The 20,602-nt window shown below is 37.6% G+C and overlaps 1 protein-coding gene across 1 annotated transcript in view; it reads left to right on the forward strand.

Moving 5' to 3' along the window:
* LYST (lysosomal trafficking regulator) overlaps window positions 1-20,370 on the forward strand; it is a gene marked incomplete at both ends in the record, with an annotated part of 60,096 nt that extends 39,726 nt beyond the window's left edge. Inside the window, 23 exons of the mRNA XM_079550679.1 lie at window positions 901-1,107; window positions 2,289-2,465; window positions 2,945-3,021; window positions 3,219-3,407; window positions 4,085-4,230; window positions 4,313-4,409; window positions 5,153-5,214; window positions 5,612-5,667; window positions 6,604-6,756; window positions 7,101-7,345; window positions 8,032-8,098; window positions 9,140-9,296; window positions 9,680-9,820; window positions 10,209-10,426; window positions 11,716-11,946; window positions 12,474-12,663; window positions 13,495-13,631; window positions 14,401-14,499; window positions 16,677-16,816; window positions 17,109-17,206; window positions 18,325-18,481; window positions 18,889-18,960; window positions 20,232-20,370. Of these exons, the coding sequence (XP_079406805.1) occupies window positions 901-1,107; window positions 2,289-2,465; window positions 2,945-3,021; window positions 3,219-3,407; window positions 4,085-4,230; window positions 4,313-4,409; window positions 5,153-5,214; window positions 5,612-5,667; window positions 6,604-6,756; window positions 7,101-7,345; window positions 8,032-8,098; window positions 9,140-9,296; window positions 9,680-9,820; window positions 10,209-10,426; window positions 11,716-11,946; window positions 12,474-12,663; window positions 13,495-13,631; window positions 14,401-14,499; window positions 16,677-16,816; window positions 17,109-17,206; window positions 18,325-18,481; window positions 18,889-18,960; window positions 20,232-20,370 (3,255 nt within the window). The remainder of the gene's footprint in view (window positions 1-900; window positions 1,108-2,288; window positions 2,466-2,944; window positions 3,022-3,218; window positions 3,408-4,084; window positions 4,231-4,312; window positions 4,410-5,152; window positions 5,215-5,611; window positions 5,668-6,603; window positions 6,757-7,100; window positions 7,346-8,031; window positions 8,099-9,139; window positions 9,297-9,679; window positions 9,821-10,208; window positions 10,427-11,715; window positions 11,947-12,473; window positions 12,664-13,494; window positions 13,632-14,400; window positions 14,500-16,676; window positions 16,817-17,108; window positions 17,207-18,324; window positions 18,482-18,888; window positions 18,961-20,231) is intronic.
* Between the last annotated feature and the right edge of the window lie 232 nt (window positions 20,371-20,602).

The following is a 20,602-nucleotide window of genomic DNA, read 5'->3' on the forward strand; positions in this document are numbered from 1 at the left end:
ATTGATCTGTTGTTGAACCCTATAAAAGGAGGTTTGCTGTACATCCACGGATGATGCATTAAAAAGAAAAAAAAAAGAGAAAAAGAAAAAAGGAAAAAAGGAAAAAAAAAGAAGAAAAAAAAAATCTGAGCAATTTGTCTATAATATATTTAACAGTTGATGATGTTTGAGTGTATCAGGAAGTGGAGGAAGTGGAACTTTTCTTCGGTTGTTGCTGAATTTTGTTTTCTAGCATAGAGTTGTTAACCTGTCAACCTGTGCAAGGTAACTATATTTCACTTGGGTAATTTGAAATGTTATGCTGGGAAAAATTAACTTACTGCTTTTTGTGTCTGTATTTCTCTTCAGCCATCTCTATAAAAATGAGCACAATCTGATTTTCTTTCTAGCTCTGGAAAATCTAATTTGTTAGGTCAGTTATCTTCCCGTCATGCCTTACCTGTAGTACTTCTCAAGGCCTGCACGTCTGTTTGAGCCCTAGCACTTCAATCAAATGCCTGGTTTCTAATCTTTAGAGAAAATCCATTGTGGATGAGCTGCACATCAAAACAAACCCTTTAGTATTTAAACCTCCGGTTCTAATATCTACTTCTTGAATTGTTGCACATTCCCTCAGTTGCTAAAGTCAGTTTAGCAAAGAGCTGCATTCGTGTCATTAGCCTATCAAGGGAAAATGCTCATCTTGTTAGAAAAAGGAAACCTTTGTTTCATTTTTAGTAAAACACCTTCAGACATACAATAAAACAGTATATAAAACACATTATTTTTGTAGAGAAATCCTTATTGCTTTTATACTTGGATTATTTTAACTCTAAGTTTCTTTTTGCGAAGTAAGTAACTCTTATAAAAGGAAGCCTTATCACTCTCTGAAGTCTAAAAAGAAATGTCCCTTTACCTTAGGGCACCAGCAGAACAAGCACACCCAAGCAGCAGTGGAAGAGAATCCTCTTGTCGTGTAAAGACATTTTCCGTACGCAACTTGGAAGACTTCTTGTGCACATCTTGTCTCCAGCAAGGCCACTGCAAGAAAGAAAGCAGGCTTTGGAGATGGTCCGTGAAGTGAACCATCAAGAGATTCTGTGTGACTGTCTTAGCCCAACTTTGCAAGTAAGCTGTAGAGTATTAGAGAAGTCTGTAGAGCTTGGATTCAAATTTCTGGCTTAAATTGTACAGTTAACGAGGGCAGGGTTTGTGCCTGGAATTCTTCAGTGCTTTTTTAGCCTGCGTGCATATCTGCAGTTACTCTGTTATCCTGAGGATAGACAGCTTTGTAATGGACAAAGATGGGATTCATTCTGGTGGTTGTGACTATGTAGCACATCTTTGTCATATAGAACCAAAGGGTAGTACTAGTTCTAACAGGAGGAACTGGAAGATGTTTGAAGGAGACTAATGAAGGCATTATTCTTGCCCTGGACTCTAACTGCAGACTTTCTGAAACTTGTTAGAACTGAGTGCTACAATATCTTGATAAGTTGGCCATCAATTAAAGCAGTACTCTATTTTTCCTCATTTGATCTTAATTCTCTAAGTGAAATTGTGTGTTCTATGTTTCTAAAAACTCAAATACCTGAATGACTTCATTTCTGGATTTGAAAAGGAAGAGAAAAAAACACATTTTTGATTTTTACTCTGCTTGTGTACTGCAAGCTTGTGAGAAAGCATTCCTTAGTTGTGACCTGTTATGGAACAGAAGCATTGCTGTTTGGGGTCTTCTGCAAGAATGAAGTAATATCAGTACACGATACACTAAGGAGAGAAAGCACTCACTGAATGGACCTATGACACTTAAATATTTCTGATCACACGTATGGTAGTAAAAGAGCTGATATGCTAGAGGGACTTCTCTGGAAATGTCATGTGGAGAGCATTTACTGCTTGTGTCTGCTTAACTTCCTTATTTGTCTGTTCTAGTTTGTTAATCAAGCAAGGTAAAATTAGGAACTTCTGAGACATGCTTGTTGAAGTATAACCAATTTAACTAGAGGATCAGAGTATTCGCACAAGAAAGCTGTCTTTTCCGTAAGCCATTTAAAAAAGCCACAAGTTGCTGGGAGAAGGTCAAAAATGAAGAGGATTACATTCAGCATGTTCTTTCTAGTGCTTTAAGTTTGCCTTTGGACATCAAAGCAGCCATTTTCTTTAATCATGGAAAAAGTAGAAGTCCTGGCTGACTGGGAAAGGGAAAATAAGATTAGAGGAAGCAAAAAGTTCAGTGCTGTATGTGTTTTAGAATAGAGAATGACCATGTCTCTTTTCTTCCTGCCTTCCTCCTTCTTGTCTTTTAGCATGGACCTAAATTAGTACTATATCTATATGAGCTAATGTGCAACCACATTGATGATCTGACCAAAGAAGAACAAACGGCAGCGGGAGACTTTGTGAATACGTTAAAATGTTGTGGCTATAAATGTATTCCTCTGAGCCCAAGACCAAAACCAGATGTAATAAAAGCTTTAAAAGAGGTTTGTGAACAAACAACCTTCTGAAGTAAAGCAGATTTACTTAAGACAGCTGTTTATTATATGGGAATTGAGCTCTAATGAAGAGAGTTTGGTTTGCTTTGAGCATGGCTTATGTTTTATTTTTTTTTTTATTGGGATTCTCTTTGAGTTCTGAATAATTCTTATGCATGCTCAACACTTTGCAGCAATCTCATGTGTTACTGCTCCCTGGTTAAGTATATTACTTAAAGCAAAAATATGAGCTTGCAGTAAGCTTCCAGTATCAAATGGTCTGGAAAAAATGAATTTTTCTGGCTCTTTGCAAAAAAATAAGACTACTTCTAAACGTATTACAGTGACATTAATTGAAATGAAGATGTGATTTTAAATGCTGGCAAGGTGTCAGCGTTTTCTGACAGTCTTCCTTTTAAACTGGAATATCCTTTAACTTCTGCTTAATTGTTTCTGAGATGGGAAATAAGATAAAAATTTCTGTTCAGGATCAGAAGAAGTATGAGGTGGAAGAAGGTGTGAACAAAGCTGCCTGGGAGAAAACAATGGCAAATAATCGACAAAAGTAAGTGCTTTCTTAAAAGAATGTGAAAACTCCCTTGGAATGCTGCATGCTTAGCACGTTCCATCGCAGTTACCTGTGTCATTATTATAAACGTGTGGGACTTCTGCACTTAACAACACTGACTGCATTTTGTAAGAGTTTTTGCTTCCGTTTTCAATGTGATTTGACATGTTAAAGCATGATTCTTTTTTTCTCAGTCTCTTTCAACGCCTGGATACAAAATCTAAAGATATTTCCAAAATAGCTGGAGACATCACACAGGCTGTATCTCTCTCACAAGGAATGGAAAGAAAGAAAGTTATCCAGCACATCAGGGGGATGTATAAGGCAGAGCTGAGTGCCAGCAGACATTGGCAGGAGCTTGTTCAGCAGCTGACGCATGATCGGTAGGTGGAGAGGGGGGAGACACTTCGCCTGATGTGCACTTCATTTTACTTAGATGACTGAAATGTAGATTACATACAATTAGAATGACTACTATGTTAATCATTTGATGGTTAAAGACCTGTGAAATACTTCTGATTTATTCTCTTAATTTTTTAGAGCAGGTAAGCCAAGTAGTATTTCTGTTACTGAGATAGTTTTATTTTTTGTCAGATAACATTTTGCTGTGCTTAGTCAAATGAAGAACTTTGTGGAGATTTAACATCTTGCATTATGATGATGGAATAACAAAGTGCTTTTTGTTAATATCATTCATACTGACATCCAGCTACTGTGCTTGCTAATGTGCTAATCTGATGTTGAGCTTTGACATGAAATACATAAAGTATCATAAACAATGATACTTTTGCCAGTGTTGAACTAATATGTTTGCAATAGCTGAGTTTTCAAAACACTCAGACACGTTGCTGACTTTATCAGAATTAGTAACTTAAAGAGCAGTCTTACAGTACTTGTTCATAAACAGCGAGTCAGTGGGGGTAGCTCATGAGAATAAACAACATAATTGCCTCTAATTATTTTGCAGAAAAAGCTGCCCAGTGCTGTGTAACTACTGCATCTCTACCTTTGAAACAGAACCTGAGTGAATAACACTACAACCTACTTTGATTTTTTTCAGAGCACTCTGGTATGACCCAGTGTATTACCCAACTTCTTGGCAACTGGATCCAACAGAGGGCCCAAACAGAGAGAGGAGGCGCTTGCAGAGGTGCTACCTAACTATTCCAAATAAATACCTTCTTCCAGACAGGCAGAAGCAGGAAGGTAATTATAATATATTGCAACAATGGATCTCAATAACAGTGAATGCTTGTGCTTTATTGCTCTTTGTTTTTTTTTTTAATAGGCATAATAAAACCTCCCTTATCTTACCTATTTGAAGATAAAACACATTCTTCTCACTCTTCAACAGTAAAGGATAAAGCTGCAAGTGAACATATAAGGTAACATTTTAAGATCTGCCTTCCTTTTCCACCTTCTCTCATGCCAACAAAGCTTGTCCTCACTGTTAGTGTGAACATTAAGAAACTGAGTGAAGTAAGAGACAAAGTCAGAGCATCGTGAGTTTTCTTGCTATACTTGCCAAGTAGAAGAGATACCAACATGTCTGTTTTCTGATTCTTAAAATAGTTTGTCTCCACGAGTTCAAAAGTATGTAAAAGGAAATACCGCGTGGTGTGGTGTGGGTATGGGTCTTCTGTGGGACAGCCCAATGGGATTTTTTTTGTTACTTCTCTATCCAGTGCAGGTAGTACAACTAGATCTGTAGGTCTTTCCATCTGTAAACTGGTCTTTCATCTTCCCTGCTTTAGGATTGCATTATAAAACACTATTTAGCTAGTAAGCATTAAGTTGTTGGACTGGATGATCTTTTAGGTCTTTTCCAACCTTGCTGATTCTATGATTCTATGATTCTAAGTTAATTTACCACATGTTACAGGCACTAATTCTGTCTAAAATACTGAAAAGAACATACGATGCAGTAAATTAAATACATTTGCATGTAAGTCCAGAACATCAGTGTTCTAATTTCTTTATCTCCTTGGAATTAGAATTTTACAGTCGTGGTGTTGAGAGCTCTGTTTTCAACTGTACCTTTTTAACTGTTTTTTACAGTTTTAACTGTACCTTAGAACAGTTTGTTACTTCTGGCATGTACTTACAACTAACTTTTGAATGATTTCAGAGTTAATCGAAGATGTATCAGTGTAGCACCATCTAGAGAGACTGCTGGTGAGCTGCTGCTAGGTGAATTCCATTTTCAGTTCTCATAAATATTCTGTTTTGTCTAAGATTTTGAAATATATGTAAAGTTAGCTGTTTATTCTGAAGAAAATCCTTGTTGTGAATATGTTAGGAAGAGCAGTATATAATTGAATGGTTTCTTGACTTCTCATGGATAAATGCATGCTATAGATCGATGTTATATGCAAGCATTTGCTTGAATATTGTTTGGATTGTAGTTATTTTTAAAGTTGCAGAACGCTTTCCAAAGGTTATGGAATATTGAATTCTGTTTATCAACTACTGCTTCTCCAGATACTATTCTTAGTTCTCTTAACACCTAAACACTGAATGTTTATGTTAAAATGAAGTTGCGGTGTACAACGAGTAGTATCATTTTGGCAACTGGTTCTCCCTGCAGGAAAATGTGGCATGTATTTTGTTGAGGACAACGCATCAGACACAATTGAAAATTCTGTAAGTATTAGATCACGTTGTCTAGTCTTTATTTTTCAAAGCTGCATTGTAAATTGCTTTTGTCTGCTGTCACTGACATTACCTGGAGTGCTAGAGTTAGATCTGCAGGCAAGGTGAATGAAAGTATTTTGTTTGAGTTCCTATTGCAGCCTGCTGTGGGATCAGAAATCCATCTTCCTTAAGGCTGGGAAGGGAATGAGAAGAGGGTGGTGTTGGGAGTCTTTGGTTCCTTCTGTCTGTTACTCTGAGTTAATTAGCAGAGCTGCATAGAGCTTGTGCTGGCGTGCACCTGAAAAATAACTTGCTGGAAGCTGGAGCACTAGGAAGTACAGAGATTCATAAATGTATAAACTGTGCTGTGCTTTACAGCACCTCTGCTACTTGAATTTTTCATTATGTAGGGTGTTCTAAATCACCTTCCTTATCCTCTTCAAGGAAAGGCTTTTATGCAGGAAATTGGAACTGACTTAATCCTTCTGATGAAAATAATCAAGCTGTGAGTTGTGCTGCCAAAAGTCCTGATATACTGTCATGAAGCTCCACTGTGCACATGTCACACAGCCCTGTTTAAGACGTTATTGGCTATTTTGCTGTTTTGTCCTTTGCAGAATCGGCGGAATTAGGTTATATGGCCAAGCTTTGCTTTTTCTTGTTATCCAGTATTTCAGTTTAAGTGCCAGTGAAAGCTTTCTTGTTCTGGAGTGTTGGATGTGGTACCGAAGGGGCTGAGGAGTACGCATGATGTTCTGCCTTCTGCCCTGGGGAGAGAGGAATGTGGGAAATTTCTATGAAGAAAGTCCCAGTGTCTTAAAGCATCACAGCTTTGTCTGTTTCACTTAAGATGTGCTGTATGGTTATAAACTGTTTCAACTAAAATAGTTTCCTGTTTGGAAAACCTGATACATAGAGTAACTTTTTCAATCGCATGTTCCATAGAGTTTCCATGGAGAAACTGAACCAGCATCGTTTTCTTGGACCTATGAGGAAATCAAGGAAGTCCATAAGCGTTGGTGGCAGCTAAGAGACAATGCTGTGGAAATATTTCTGACAAATGGCAGAACTTTACTCTTGGCTTTTGATAATACAAAGGTGATGTGGCACTAATGTGTAATATATCAAAGTACTTTGCCGTATCTTTGTAACGTGCAGGAATGTGTTAGTTTTTAAAATGAGCTGTTGCATGGACTAGTAGTAAATTCTGCATAATATCTGCAAAAAAGCCTTTGCTCAGCTGGGCTTCTAGACAGTCTGACAAAATCATGGTGTAAAACGCATCTCTGATGTACTAAGATATGAAAGAATCTTAGTCGTACTGGTTGTCCATCCATTACAACATAGCTCTGGAAATTTGTGAGTGAGACTAAGTTACTAAGTCTTTTCATTTTGAAGATTTTTTTAAACTATATGAATAAATCTCTGGTATTTTCTTGTAGGTCCGTAATGATGTGTACCACAACATCTTAACTAACAATTTGCCTAACCTTTTGGAGTATGGAAATATCACTGCTTTGACCCACCTGTGGTGCACGGGACAGATTACTAACTTTGAATACCTGACTCATTTAAACAAACATGCGGGCCGTTCCTTCAATGATCTCATGCAGTATCCAGTATTTCCCTTTATTCTTTCTGACTACATAAATGAGACACTGGACCTAAATGACCCTTCGGTATATAGGTAATATGAGATGTTTGGAACTGGTTATTTCCAAATACTTCAACTAACTGGTACAGCTATTTAATTTCACTTTACTAAACTGCGCACGTACATGAGCACAGCTGTTCAGAAATAAGGCCCATAATGACTGGAGTTTTTTACATTAGGTAGCTGTTTCACCTAAGATATTTAAATGAAATATCTGATGTTGTGGGTGTATAGCTTGTTAGGGACCACACTTAGCTGCTGTCATAATGTGATACTGATAGTCTGTTTTTTAAATTAATCCTATGTTTAAGTTTGTGAGCGAAGATTTCCATGCCATTTGCTGTTTAGAAAAATAAAAGCCATGAAAAAATGTGGCCAGTTACAAAATCATATTGCCTTAACTAAGTAAATTCATGTGAGTTGTCCCACCATAAGTTTCTGCTAAGCTGATTTTAACGCTGCACAAAATATTCACTTTTAAATGATGCTTTTGATTTGACAGAGGCACTTTGAGTGCACTTGCGTGCCTGTGGGTCTGAGTTTGCCTTTAGTATTATCTGAAAGTGGCCACTGTATTTCCTGAATTCTTCTGTAAAAAGCTGTTAAGTTTTGCTCATCCTTCTTGTGACATTAAAGGCCTTATTCTTAATGCATTATTAAATGGTGTGAATCAAGATCTTTATAAAAATGACAAGATATTGGTACTACTTCTGTTACAGAAATCTGGTCAAACCAATAGCTGTGCAGTCTAAAGAAAAAGAGGATCGGTATGTGGATACTTACAAGGTAATTCAGATAACTTTGTTCTTTGCTGTTCTGTGTATTAATTAATTAATTATAAAGTTATTATATGGAGACTTTATTTTTTTTTTTTTAATATGTATCAAGGGTGGGGGAGTGGAGGATGATGGTGATGGGACACAAGTCCAGTGTTTTGTTGATGAAATTCTCATTTCCAGTATGTTATTTTCTTAGAGTTGTTTTATGACATTTGGAATCTGAGATTGTTCCTGTCACTGAAATCATAAATCAATTTAATCTTTCGATGTGATACTGGAGGTTGAGTCAGTATGCTCTTACATCTGAACATATCTTCAGGGATCTTTAAATATATATTGTACGCTGTTCTATTGATGTGATTTCAATGGAACTTGTGACTAATTTTTTGGGTAACTGAAAAGTTGCTTTCCCTCCAGTATTCTGTCTTAACGTGCACTGCTGTAACTGTTGTGCTCTTGGTTTTCTGCTCTTTAGAGAATTTTTAAAGGCTTTAGAAAATAACATTGAAGCTGGAAAGCATTTGCTGCTGGACCTTCCGACTTACCTGTACTGTCATTTTCTAAATGTGTTATTCCTAAAAGTCGTAGGCAAACGCTTGTTTTTGTTACTGGAATGCAGGGAATAGGATTGTCCTTTACCTTTCTAGTACTAGTGTGGCATTTTCGTGGCTTCTATAAAGCACCAAACTGCCTGATTTGTTTGGTATGAGTTAACAGTCCAGTTAAATGCCTGAAAATATAGTTTAGAATGTTCTTCTCTTTTGAGAGGTGACTACTATTTTGAATGGACATTCAGAACAATTGGTAGGATGCTACTTGAATGGTAGGTGATAAAAAATGACTGGTTACTTCAGAAAAGTGTATATTGTACCAGGTGCTGAGGGTGGAATTCTTCAATAAAAAAAGTGATAGTCTTGGACATATCTGAAGTGTCTGAGGAACTGAATTATTGAAACACTCTGTAGGAGATCTCCGCAATTGCCTTTATTATCAAGCACAAGTTGTTGAATATCTAAGTTTGTGATATGTTTTCCTCCAACTTGCCTAGTATTTGGAAGAAGAGTATCGTAAAGGAGCACGGGAGGACGATCCGATGCCCCCTGTACAACCGTACCACTATGGATCTCATTATTCTAACAGTGGAACTGTGCTTCATTTCCTAGTTCGGCTGCCACCTTTCACTAAAATGTTTTTGGCCTATCAAGGTAGGATTACCTTTAACTTTTACTTAGGACAAAACCCAGACATGAAAGCTAACAACCCAGGAAAACTGCATGTTATCAATTCCAAATACCTGAGTTTAGTAAAAATTAAATCTGGTGTACTTATGCAATAAATAGACCCATTCTGAAATTATCAAGCCAGGTGCCAAAATTGTACATCTTGTTTATACCTTGGTAGATGTTTAGAATAAAAAGCTGAGCTGTATTTAATTTCTAGTCCATGTTTAGCACACTAAAATTGGGATAGAATTCAAAATGTTCTCAGCTAACTGGAGAGCAGTTGACTTTTGAAGCTGCTGATGTGCAACTGATTTTTGTCAAAAATGCAATAAATTCTGTTCTGGGTTGTTTTTTTTTTTTTACAGATCAAAGTTTTGACATTCCAGACAGAACTTTTCATTCTACCAACACAACCTGGCGTCTCTCTTCATATGAATCAATGACTGATGTAAAGGAGCTCATCCCAGAGTTTTTCTACCTTCCAGACTTCCTAGTTAACAGAGAAGGTATACTAAGAGGATACCAAAATTAGATACTTCAAACAGCCATGGGGTTGGGACTAGTTTAAAATTGAGAACATTTATATCTCACAGTTGAACGTGCTATGTGATGGATGTATAAAATAAACAAGTAAATAAATCTGCCATGAATATACAGGATACGCTACAGAAGCTGCGTAAGACTTAAGGAATAGTTCTTAAATTCTGTCCTAAATGCAAAGGAGCATTTCCTATTTATCTGATTCTCCATTTATGTGTGTGAAGGAATTTGCTAAAGGTACTGCTTTGGTGATGGGCAATAACAGTGCTTAATTTCTAGTTTTATGAAACCTTATTAAGATTTTTATGAAGTCACTAACCTAAGGTGTTGGAACACTTACTCCTGTGCTTCTAGGTTTTGATTTTGGAGTACGTCAAAATGGTGACAGAGTTAACCATGTCAATCTTCCACCTTGGGCTCGTAATGATCCTCGTCTGTTCATCTTGATTCACCGTCAAGCTTTGGAGTCTGACCACGTTTCCCAGACAATCTGTCACTGGATAGACTTGGTGTTTGGCTATAAACAGAAGGGCAAGGCCTCTGTTCAGGCTATTAATGTCTTTCATCCTGCAGTAAGTATTTTTGTCAAGCTTCATGCTTGTTCATTGTACTTAGACTGAACCTTCCCCATTAAGTTACTGACTTGCTTGGAAAATGTCCAGCACGTAAGAAGCTCCTTTGCTTATGAGGTGTTGAAGAATAAGAAAAGGCTTTAAGAATTTTGGTGCAGAACTGACAAGACCCCATCATCTGATGTGTATGAATTTGTTCATCTTTTTTTGTCTAAAGTAAGTGTAGGCGGTGATCAGTTACGGAGTTTGCGCTTCCTGGTTAGTTGTTTGCGATGGCATATGAACTTGGTGTTTGTATCTGCTGCTTTGTCATTCAGAAGAAGCCTTAAATTTAGGTGAACTCTACTGCAGGTTTTAATAAGATGAAAATAGCTTGGTTTGTTCGTGGTCAGTATTTATATTCTTCTATGTATATGTATCTTGTTTCTAGTAAGCATTTTCTTTTCCATTGAATTTAATTTTGGATAAGTCAAATAAGTTTTCACTGACGTAAAAGCTTCCAGTGTGTCATTACTGACTTACTGTAACATTAAAATCAGTGAATTTCTTAAGGTTTTTTGAAGCTTCTATCCTTGCTATTGCAAGGCTTGCTCAGCTAGCAGCCCTTCTTTTAAATTTCAGATGGATGTGCTTCCACTGTTCAGCATGTGTTCTGTAGTTTACAGAGGAGCTAATAGCAGTCATTTTCAGTAGCAGTGGCTTTTTTCTTTTCAAGCAGCCATCCAAATGCCTTCCTTACCTTTCCGTTTTTGAGCTTAAGTATTGATTTAGTTACTACTTTCAACTTAAATGACCTGCAACAAACTGTGTGTGAATACATTCATTTTTCTTCAAAGTGAAGGCATTGTCAGTGTGACTGATGAGAAGAGTGTGGCACACACGTAGAGACATGGTCAATTTTAAGGAAGAAAAGTCAAAGAAAACTCACTTTCCTGAAATATGGAGCTTCCTACTCCCCATTTTTTGATGTCGTTTATCATCAGCAACCCTTCCGTTTTCAGACAGATCAGAAAAGGTCTATTAAGAAAACCTTTGACTGAAATTAATAATGGAATACGTGCAGGATCAACTCGGATCTCAAGGCTTTAGTTACTTCAATAAGAAGTGATGAAAACAATGTTCTCAGTGATTCCTTTCTCAGTACAACCTTTGTGGGATAGCTTCTGTCCTAGCCAAAGAGCTGATGGGTGCAACTCTAGAATTTGTATGTGTATGCTTAGAAATCTTTTCCCATGACAAGTTGGACAAGGGTCATTCTTGCCTCTCCCCACTTTTTTTTTCCTCTGCAGACTTACTTTGGGATGGATGTTTCTGCTGTTGAGGATCCTGTTCAGAGAAGAGCTCTTGAAACAATGATAAAAACATATGGGCAAACACCTCGCCAACTGTTCCATACAGCACATGTTAGCAGGCCTGGATCCAGGCTCATCATGGAAGGAGAACTTCCTGCTGCCATGGGATTATTAGTGCAGTTTGCTTTCAGAGAGACCAGAGAGCACACCAAAGAAGTAATATATCCAGTACGTCATTTTGATTGTGAAATGGTTCAATTAACTTTCATAGTCTGATAGTTAATGTACCTCTGCTATTTACAGTTGAATAATGAAGGTTTGTCAGTCCTTTAGGGAAAGGTACAGGCATTGCATCCACTTCTACGTGTAAACCTAGAGTAGGCGAATGCATGCTGCACTTCTGTCTCTTACTTCCTCACTGTCTGTAGGACAGGTCAACTGTCTTCACTTCAGACATTTGCCTTCTCTAGAGTCCTGTGAGAAACTGAATCCTTGTGTTTAAAGAAATTGGAATATTTTTCTGCACTATTTGAACTGTCAGCTTATCGTCTCAACTCTTAAAGCTAATATTTCAGCTGATGATACTACAGTGCTTCATACCTGTCTTTCTGTTACTTCTGGAATACTTCAGTGGTCCTTACTATGTGTTTAGTTATGGGAATGGGATATGAATGATTCTTCTTCCTCCCTCACAAAGTAAGAATTTTCAGAAAAGTTTCTACCACCTTTTAATCTGCACCTTATTTGTGTTTTAGAGTCCACTGCCATGGATAAAGGGCTTGAAGTGGGGAGAATATGTAGGTTCTCCAAGTGCCCCAGATCCTGTTGTCTGTTTTAGCCAACCACATGGGGAAAGGTTTGGCTCTCTGCAGGCTTTGCCAACTAAAGCTATATGTGGTTTGTCCCGCAAGTTTTGCCTTTTGATGATATATAGCAAGGAGCAAGGTATGAGTTTGTGATTATTCTCTATATGCACAACCCATGCAAAACAGAGCCAAAAAACTTTTAAATCTAGTGCTACTACTATTCTCCAGTAAACTTTCTACATTTAATCTCTTGCTGAAGACTGATCTATAAATCCAAGCACAGATTCCATGACTGATACCTTTTCTGATGGTTACATTTGGCTTGTGAGTTTCAAAAGTGTAGGTGTCCAGTAATTTGGTTTCTCATTAAAGCCTTATGCTGCAATCACTTGAACTTCAGAACTTGCTGGCAGGTCCAAAAGGAACAAAGGGGAGGAGGATATGTGGTGCTGGGAGGGATAATTAAAGAGTTTTTTAGCACCATGGGAAAATGTAGAAATGAAGGATCTGCTCTCACGCAAACTTGGAAGGATTCTTATTGATAATGTGCAAACAGGTTCTCATACTACCCCCCTTCTCCCACTATGAAACGTGTCAGTGAAAGTTTTATAAATGAATGATCCATTGAAGGCTTCACGTTTAGTCATTTAAAATAGACATACACAGTTCTGAGCAATCATTTCTCTGGCTCAGAAGCACTGGCACATCTTCCCTTTCTGTCCGTTCCCACTAAATGTAATGCTACTTTGAAAAGCTTTGTCCAGGTTGCAGACTGTTCTTGGAGAATACTAAATATTTACATCATCTCTGAAAATTGTTTTTAAAAGCGTCTTGTTTTGAAATGTTGCTTTCCATTTTTCTATTTTATGTAGCTGGTAATAAAGCATGGATCTTAAGTTTTTATTGACTATCAAAGTGATCAACCCTTTGATTTTGTATCTGACGCAGAATCTTCTGTACCTTCTTTCAGGTGTGAGAAGTATGCACAGCACCGATATTCAGTGGTCAGCTATCCTAAGCTGGGGATATGCTGATAACATTTTACGACTAAAAAGCAAGCAGAGTGAGCCTCCAGTAAATTTTATACAGAGTTCTCAGTTCCATCAGGTAAAAATCCTGGTCTTTTGGTCTTTAATCTAATATTGCTTGTTTAATCATGTGGTGGCTTGATGTGGCAGTAATTGCACTTGATTTCATTTTTTTGCAAAGCCTATAGTGAATAACAAATCTTATTCTGAGAGAATGAGTATTTAAGTATAACCTTATGCAGTTGTCCAATGTTTTAATTCTAACCTGCTAGATTCTCCTTTGGCTCTAGCCCTCAGTATTCCTAGCCTAGGAGCCAGTGTATTCCTGTGCTAGACAAAGTTCCCTTTTAAATGCATTTGACTTTTGTAGATTACCCTCCTATGGATTGTTGGTGTGAATTTATAGTGAAGTCCTGGACCAAGAAAAATGAAAACTGAAAGAATTAGCTCATGTTAGAAACGTAACTTCACTGTAGTATGATTTCTCTGGAAAGATGATGTCTTAACTGTGTTAACAAACTCTTCATAATCTCTATTACAGTTCAGTGGTGGTTGAGATTTTACTGAAATGATTCTGACTAATGTGGCTGTAGTCCTGAAAGTCAGAAGTTCGCTGCTCTTTCACTGTGAACTCTGAGCTACACAGAATTTCCCTCTTTATTTTGTTACTGAAGTATTGATACATGTGATCTACAATAGGATCCGTCTTTAACTCAATAAGTATTTTACATGGCTTTTCTTAGGGAGAAGCAGGCGATAAAAATCAGTGTGGCCATATCCTGTGGTATGATGACAATAGCAGTCAGTAGCTGTTCTCATTGTTTTTTTTTTTCCTTTGTCTTTCCAAGGTAACAAGTTGTGCTTGGGTCCCAGACAGCTGTCAGCTTTTCACAGGTAGCAAATCTGGTGTTATCACAGCATACATGAACAGATTCACTAGCAGTACGGTAAGTTCTGTTGCACAGAACTGATATTTAAGGATCACCTTTGACATTGTTAAATAGATTTATCTCAGCATATTTGTGCTTTTCTTATGCTTTTTTGTTCATGTATTGCTGCTAGCTGTTTAGTTGGCCCTCATCATCTGGATGATAATTGATTTGCACAGATCTCTGAATTGAGGTTGTCTGGCATGGTAAAGCTTGCTAAATTAGAGAGTAATTTTTTGTTGTATAAAAGATAAAGCTTTTGAAAGCCTTAAAAGAAACCGGAATGTTTTTTCCCCAAAGCAGAAAACATTTAAATGCAGTAGAGAGTGGCAGTGAATTCTCAAATGCTGTGTTTACTAACTACTCAGACTCTTCACTTTGTCATATTCCCAAAGGGGGGAAAGCAGTATGGAAAAAAGTGAGAAATGTAATTAATGTACTTGCTGTATTAGGGGCAGGTGCTGAGGAGATGCTAGCAGAAATCTTCTTGATGCTATGTAACAATAAGCATGGTATGAAAACATGAAAACTCATCTGTTCAGGCTGACTTTTGGAGCTCATCTCATCTTCTTCAGACATAACTTCTGCTTTTCTTAGTTTCAGCAAAGAGTTTATAACTTCCTTTTGACAAGTCATTTTAGATATGGCTGTGTGATTACCCATAATAAACTTATCTGTCCAATTGGTTTGACACAGGTATTGGCAAACGCTAGTAATATTGTGCCACTGCTTTTGAATCATTACATTAGTCTGGGCTAGCAGGAGCTTTGGTAAGATCTGCTATGTCTACCCAGTTTCCTGCCACTTTCAACAGTGGCAAACAGCAGATGCTCAGACTGGGGAAAACATAAACACACTGTGATTCCTGCCTTGGCTTTCTTTCAGTTTTGGTGATCTGCATCTCAGTCTTCCTGAGTTCAGCAGCTTTGAGTTTGAAAGTTGGAGGAGGTCTTGAAGCCTTGCAAGCTTAAATCAGTTGGGTCTTAAGTCAGACAGTGTTCCTGCTCACCAGAATTAGTGAGCTCACAAATAACTGAGACTTGAGTTCCAGTTTAATATAGTGGGCTTATGATTCTTGAATTCTCTGCATTACCTAGGAGCAAGTGTTTTTGTTTTTGCTGCACAGATGTTATCTTTGAGACCATCTTTGAATTCCCCAGCACTGACAGTTTTACATGCCCCAGGCAGATGGACCTTGCTGCCAATTTTATAGCTTCTGTTGTTGAGTCAGTTGCTGAAGCCAGGGCTGCAGGGAATGCAAATATGCTTCCTAGCATCTGTTCTGGATGCATCTTGTCAGCTGTTCGGTGATGAACACTATATGAAATGCACTACCTGAAACATGACTATTTTGCCCTGATTGATGCATGAGCATAAAATGGGAATTGTGTCATTAATTGTCCTTCATGCTGTCGGTATGAGAACCCAAAGAGCCATGTTGTCAGAATTCTAAAATAGCTCCGTGTTGTATTTTAGATATCTTCTTTTTCCTAGCCTTTAAAAGGTGGTCAAAAAATGAAGTACTGCTTTAAACTACCTTGACAGTAAGGCATACAAACATTGAAAATGTGTTAACTCTTCAAGCATTACAGATTATACTCTTTCAGCAAGAGAAATTTAAATTCTCTGCAGATGAAGTATATGTGTGTTTTGTCTGTTACTACTTTGAAGGCTTCTCTAGACATGCTATGCACGCCCTTTACCCTTCTACATGCATGCAGACGATGCGCTCTAAGCCAGTTTTCAAGAAGCCTGAGTTGTTTCAGGTGTCATAACTTGAAGTGTTACTGGTGTTCAACTTACTGTTGTAATTTGTATATTGTTCAGCGATGTTAACTACTGAGCTTGGTTATCTGTCTGCATTTCTAAGTATTTCCTCTAGATACTCCAATAGTGAGGCTGTCATTTCTCTATCTTGTGAAAATAGTGCTGTCTTGCAGAAAGTAGCTAATTTCAAGTGCTTAGTTTACAGTAAAATAGTTTTTCTTCAATTCATTGCATTGCCAAAATGTTTGTTTAGAATAAAGCACTGGAAATAGTTGAATGTTAATGATTAGTTTAGCATACTGCATTATAAAACATTAGTCATAATAAAGCAATAACAATGTTAATCTAAGAAAAATCTTATTCTTTGCCTTATCTCTTTCAGAAAAGAGACATTAAAATTTTAATGATTTCATGTTGCTGTTTTTCAGCCTTCAGAGATAGAAATGGAATCACAAGTCTATCTGTATGGTCACACAGCAGAGATAACGAGCTTGTTTGTGTGCAAGCCATACAGTATAATGATAAGCGTCAGCAAAGATGGCACCTGCATTATATGGGATTTGAACAGGTATCTGTATTACATCTAGCTTTGCCCACCATTTTTTTCAGTACTTGTTTTCAACTTCCTGGTGTCTTTGCATTGTAAAGTTAACTCAATTTATTCTGTGTATGTCTAACGTGAAGTGAAACTCTTACTGTGTAGGAATTCTGGAGTTAATATAAAAATACCACCATTAAGGAAAGTGTTGTTTGAGATTAATGTGTCTTTAAAAAAAAAAAAAAAAAAAAAGATTCTTTAAATAACCTTTTCTATGTTTTAGTCTGACATCAAGCTTGTTTGTTCTCTTACTGTCTTCTAGGCTGTGCTACGTCCAGAGTCTGGCTGGACACAAAAGTCCCGTGACTGCAGTTTCAGCTAGCGAAACAACTGGTGATATTGCAACAGTCTGTGATTCAGGTATATCTGTCAGCCAAAGCTGCAAGTCAGAAAACCAGATAAATCACTAGATTTGTTATTGTATGGGTTAATAATCTGAGGATGCCTTTGGTCAAAGAGCACTTCTAAAAAATATGTTAATATTTGAATTTGTTGAGAAACTATTGGGTAGGTGTTGGAACAAAGAGGAGTAACAGCTGTAGTAAAGAAGAATGTAGATATTTGCATTGGCTCCTACAGAGGGAAATAATTCTGTTCCTGCCTCACCCCCCCACCTTCCACCCAATCTTATTTTAAAGCAGGCTTTTAGTACAGCCATCTTTTCTGTATGGGACTGTTTCTGGACTAAGGCATTAAGATCTATTTGAGTAGTGGACTTTGGAGTGCAATTCAGTGTCCTCAGTGACTCAAACAACCTGTATGCTGCAGCACTGTATGTATCTAAAGCAGGGTGGATTCAGACCTCACACATTTTGCTGTGTGTATTTTATATGTTAACTTGACTTGGAGACTGGGTAATAGGCTCTATCTAAATGACAGTTTTCTTCCATGGATCCAAGGATTTCAAACTGAAGTGAAGACTTTGCTCTTCTGACTTCATGCAACTGAAGTCAGCTGTACAAATAAGCCAACTTCTACTGGAAAAGGTTGTATTCTTGTGTTGGTAGGGGGCAACATGAGTTTCAATTGCCCTAAAGACAAACCAGTAGTAGTTGGTTATTAGAACTTTAATAAATGCAAATGATGCCAGATAACCAGGTAAGTTACTTGCGATTTGTAATTCAGGTATCTTACTTAAATGCAATCCAGGGTATGAGAATGAGCTGTTTGAAGAAAGTTTTGAATTGTTTTAGTTCTTCTCTCTTAGTACGTGACAATTGGTCATTAAATGATAGGGTATTATTATTATCGTGTTCCATGAATATAAAGCAATGTCTTCTGAATCACTTTGCTGTGGCTTGGTGGTTTGCATGAGAAAAAAGCAGGGAAGTAATTGTTTTCTGCAGCACGAATCACTCTGGGCCATTTAAAACCTTTTATCTTTCAAGAAATTCTTGAAGCTTTAAAGGTTCTGTTACATAGACATAGCTGTGATGTGGATTTGCTTTTTAATACTGCCATGCTCTGTTCTGTTACAGTTGGAGGGGGCAGTGATTTGAGGCTTTGGACTGTTAACGGTGATCTCGTGGGACACGTACACTGCAGGGAAAGTATTTGCTCTGTTGCTTTCTCTAACCAGCCTGAAGGAGTATCTGTCAATGTGATTGCAGGAGGGCTTGAAAATGGAGTTGTAAGGTAAGCATTTCAAACTTTCTGTGACTAAAATGTGTTAAAACTTAAGCTCACAGATGAACCTATATAACTGATGGCATTTAAAGAAGGTGGACAAACTGCCGTCCCTTTTCCAATCTTAGTAGCTGCTATGCTATGTCCAGAGTCTGGCTGGACACAAAAGTCCCGTGACTGCAGTTTCAGCTAGCGAAACAACTGGTGATATTGCAACAGTCTGTGATTCAGGTATATCTGTCAGCCAAAGCTGCAAGTCAGAAAACCAGATAAATCACTAGATTTGTTATTGTATGGGTTAATAATCTGAGGATGCCTTTGGTCAAAGAGCACTTCTAAAAAATATGTTAAAATATGTGTTTATCACTGAAATATTTGTAAAGACTAATGTAAAGAAAAATTAATCTGTCTTTCAGACTGTGGAGTACATGGGACTTGAAGCCAGTACGAGAAATAACATTTTCTAAGTCAGCCAAACCTATTGTAAGGTAAAGATTTCAAGTGTGTAATAAATGGATTTTTCTTTGAAAATAAAACCAAGAATAGCTATGAGTATTGAACATGGATTTGAAATGAAGAGGTGAACACCCATGTTTGAAAAGAGCCATGCAATCCCTCTAATTATTCATGAGAGCAAAGTGGGCACAAGTGTACCATATTTCTAATGACAGTAATAACTGGGTTCTGCTGCTAGTAGAAGGAAATTGGCAAGGTTCCCTTGAGAACTGAACAATAGCTACCCTTCTTATTAAGTTGAATATTTTTCCACAGAATCTGTTTAAAAATCAGGAGATAATAACTTCAGCAGCCTCAAATAGAAGAGTTTCTTTTTCTCTCTCAAATAATTGAAAGGACTGCATTTTCCCTGACCTTTTTTTTTTTTTAATATATATACTGGAAGGAAATGGGAGAGAGCCTCGGAAGCATGGAAGCTGCCATTTTAGAGTGCTTATGTAATTTTGCCTATTAGAGTCCCCTTGATTAATGAAAAACAGAATTACTGTGCCAAAGTGCTTTCAGAGCACAGCTGAAGGATAGAGCGATATCCTCAGGAGTGCTGTACCCTGCACAGGAGTCTTGTGGAGTTCTGCCAAATATAATGTTAGCGTGGTACAGGTTACTCTGAAGAATGTTGTTGTGACCATTGCTGAAATATCATTTACAATTCAAACCGCTAATCACTATTTCCTCAAAATGAAAAATCATCATCTGATAGGCACTGGGATGGCAGTAATTCCAAGGAAGCATATTTCACAAAATCTTGTTGATTTAAAAAAAAAAAAAAAAAAAAAAAAAAAGTGAAAAGGTTTTCTGCTTAAAAGTGACAGAAAATGGATGCTGGCCTTCATGTTCTCTGTGGCATGATGGAAGGGTTTTCAGTATTAACAGCTCAGGAAATGCTCAGTGCTGTGCTGTGAGATCTGACAGATTTGTTTATCATGAAGTAAGTTCAGAGGGCCTTGTTCTGTGCTGAAAAGCCTCCTTTCAGAGGTAACGGGGCAGGGCAGACTACTCTTTCTTCATTGCTGCAAATAAATACTGAACTGCAAGGCATGTTGAAGAGCTGGACAGAGCTGCGGCTGAGCCTGTTTGGTTACAAAGCTGAGTAGCCAGGTGTTTACACACTGCTACGTTGATGCACTCACTGGATTGCTCCTAACCCAGAACTGATTTTTGTCAGCTACACTCGTGGCTTTTTAATGTCTTCTAGCATTTTAAATGGCCAAATCTGATACCAGAATATTTTCTTGTTTTTCAGCCTTACCTTTTCCTGTGATGGTCATCACTTGTTCACAGCAAATAGTGATGGAAATGTAATAGCTTGGTGTCGCAAGGACCAGCAGCGCTTGAAGTTGCCCATGTTCTACTCATTCCTTAGCAGCTATGCAGCTGGGTGATGACTACTTCTGCTGCTTATTCAAGTCTCCGTGCACTTTAAATCCACAATAAATTATAGAATCTCTTCATTAACTGGATTTTGAAATAGTTTGAATGTGTCCAGAATGACTGTGTAGGTGAAAAACAGAAGGCAGTCTAGGACAGTTATAAATTGTATGCGCATGCACAAACCTGGAGTGTATGGAGTCACCAGGAAGCTCTGGTTGCATACTCCAGTACCAGCAAAGTGGC

The sequence above is a fragment of the Tetrao urogallus genome, assembly GCF_951394365.1.
Source record: "Tetrao urogallus genome assembly, chromosome: 2".
Classification (NCBI taxonomy): Eukaryota; Metazoa; Chordata; class Aves; order Galliformes; family Phasianidae; genus Tetrao; species Tetrao urogallus.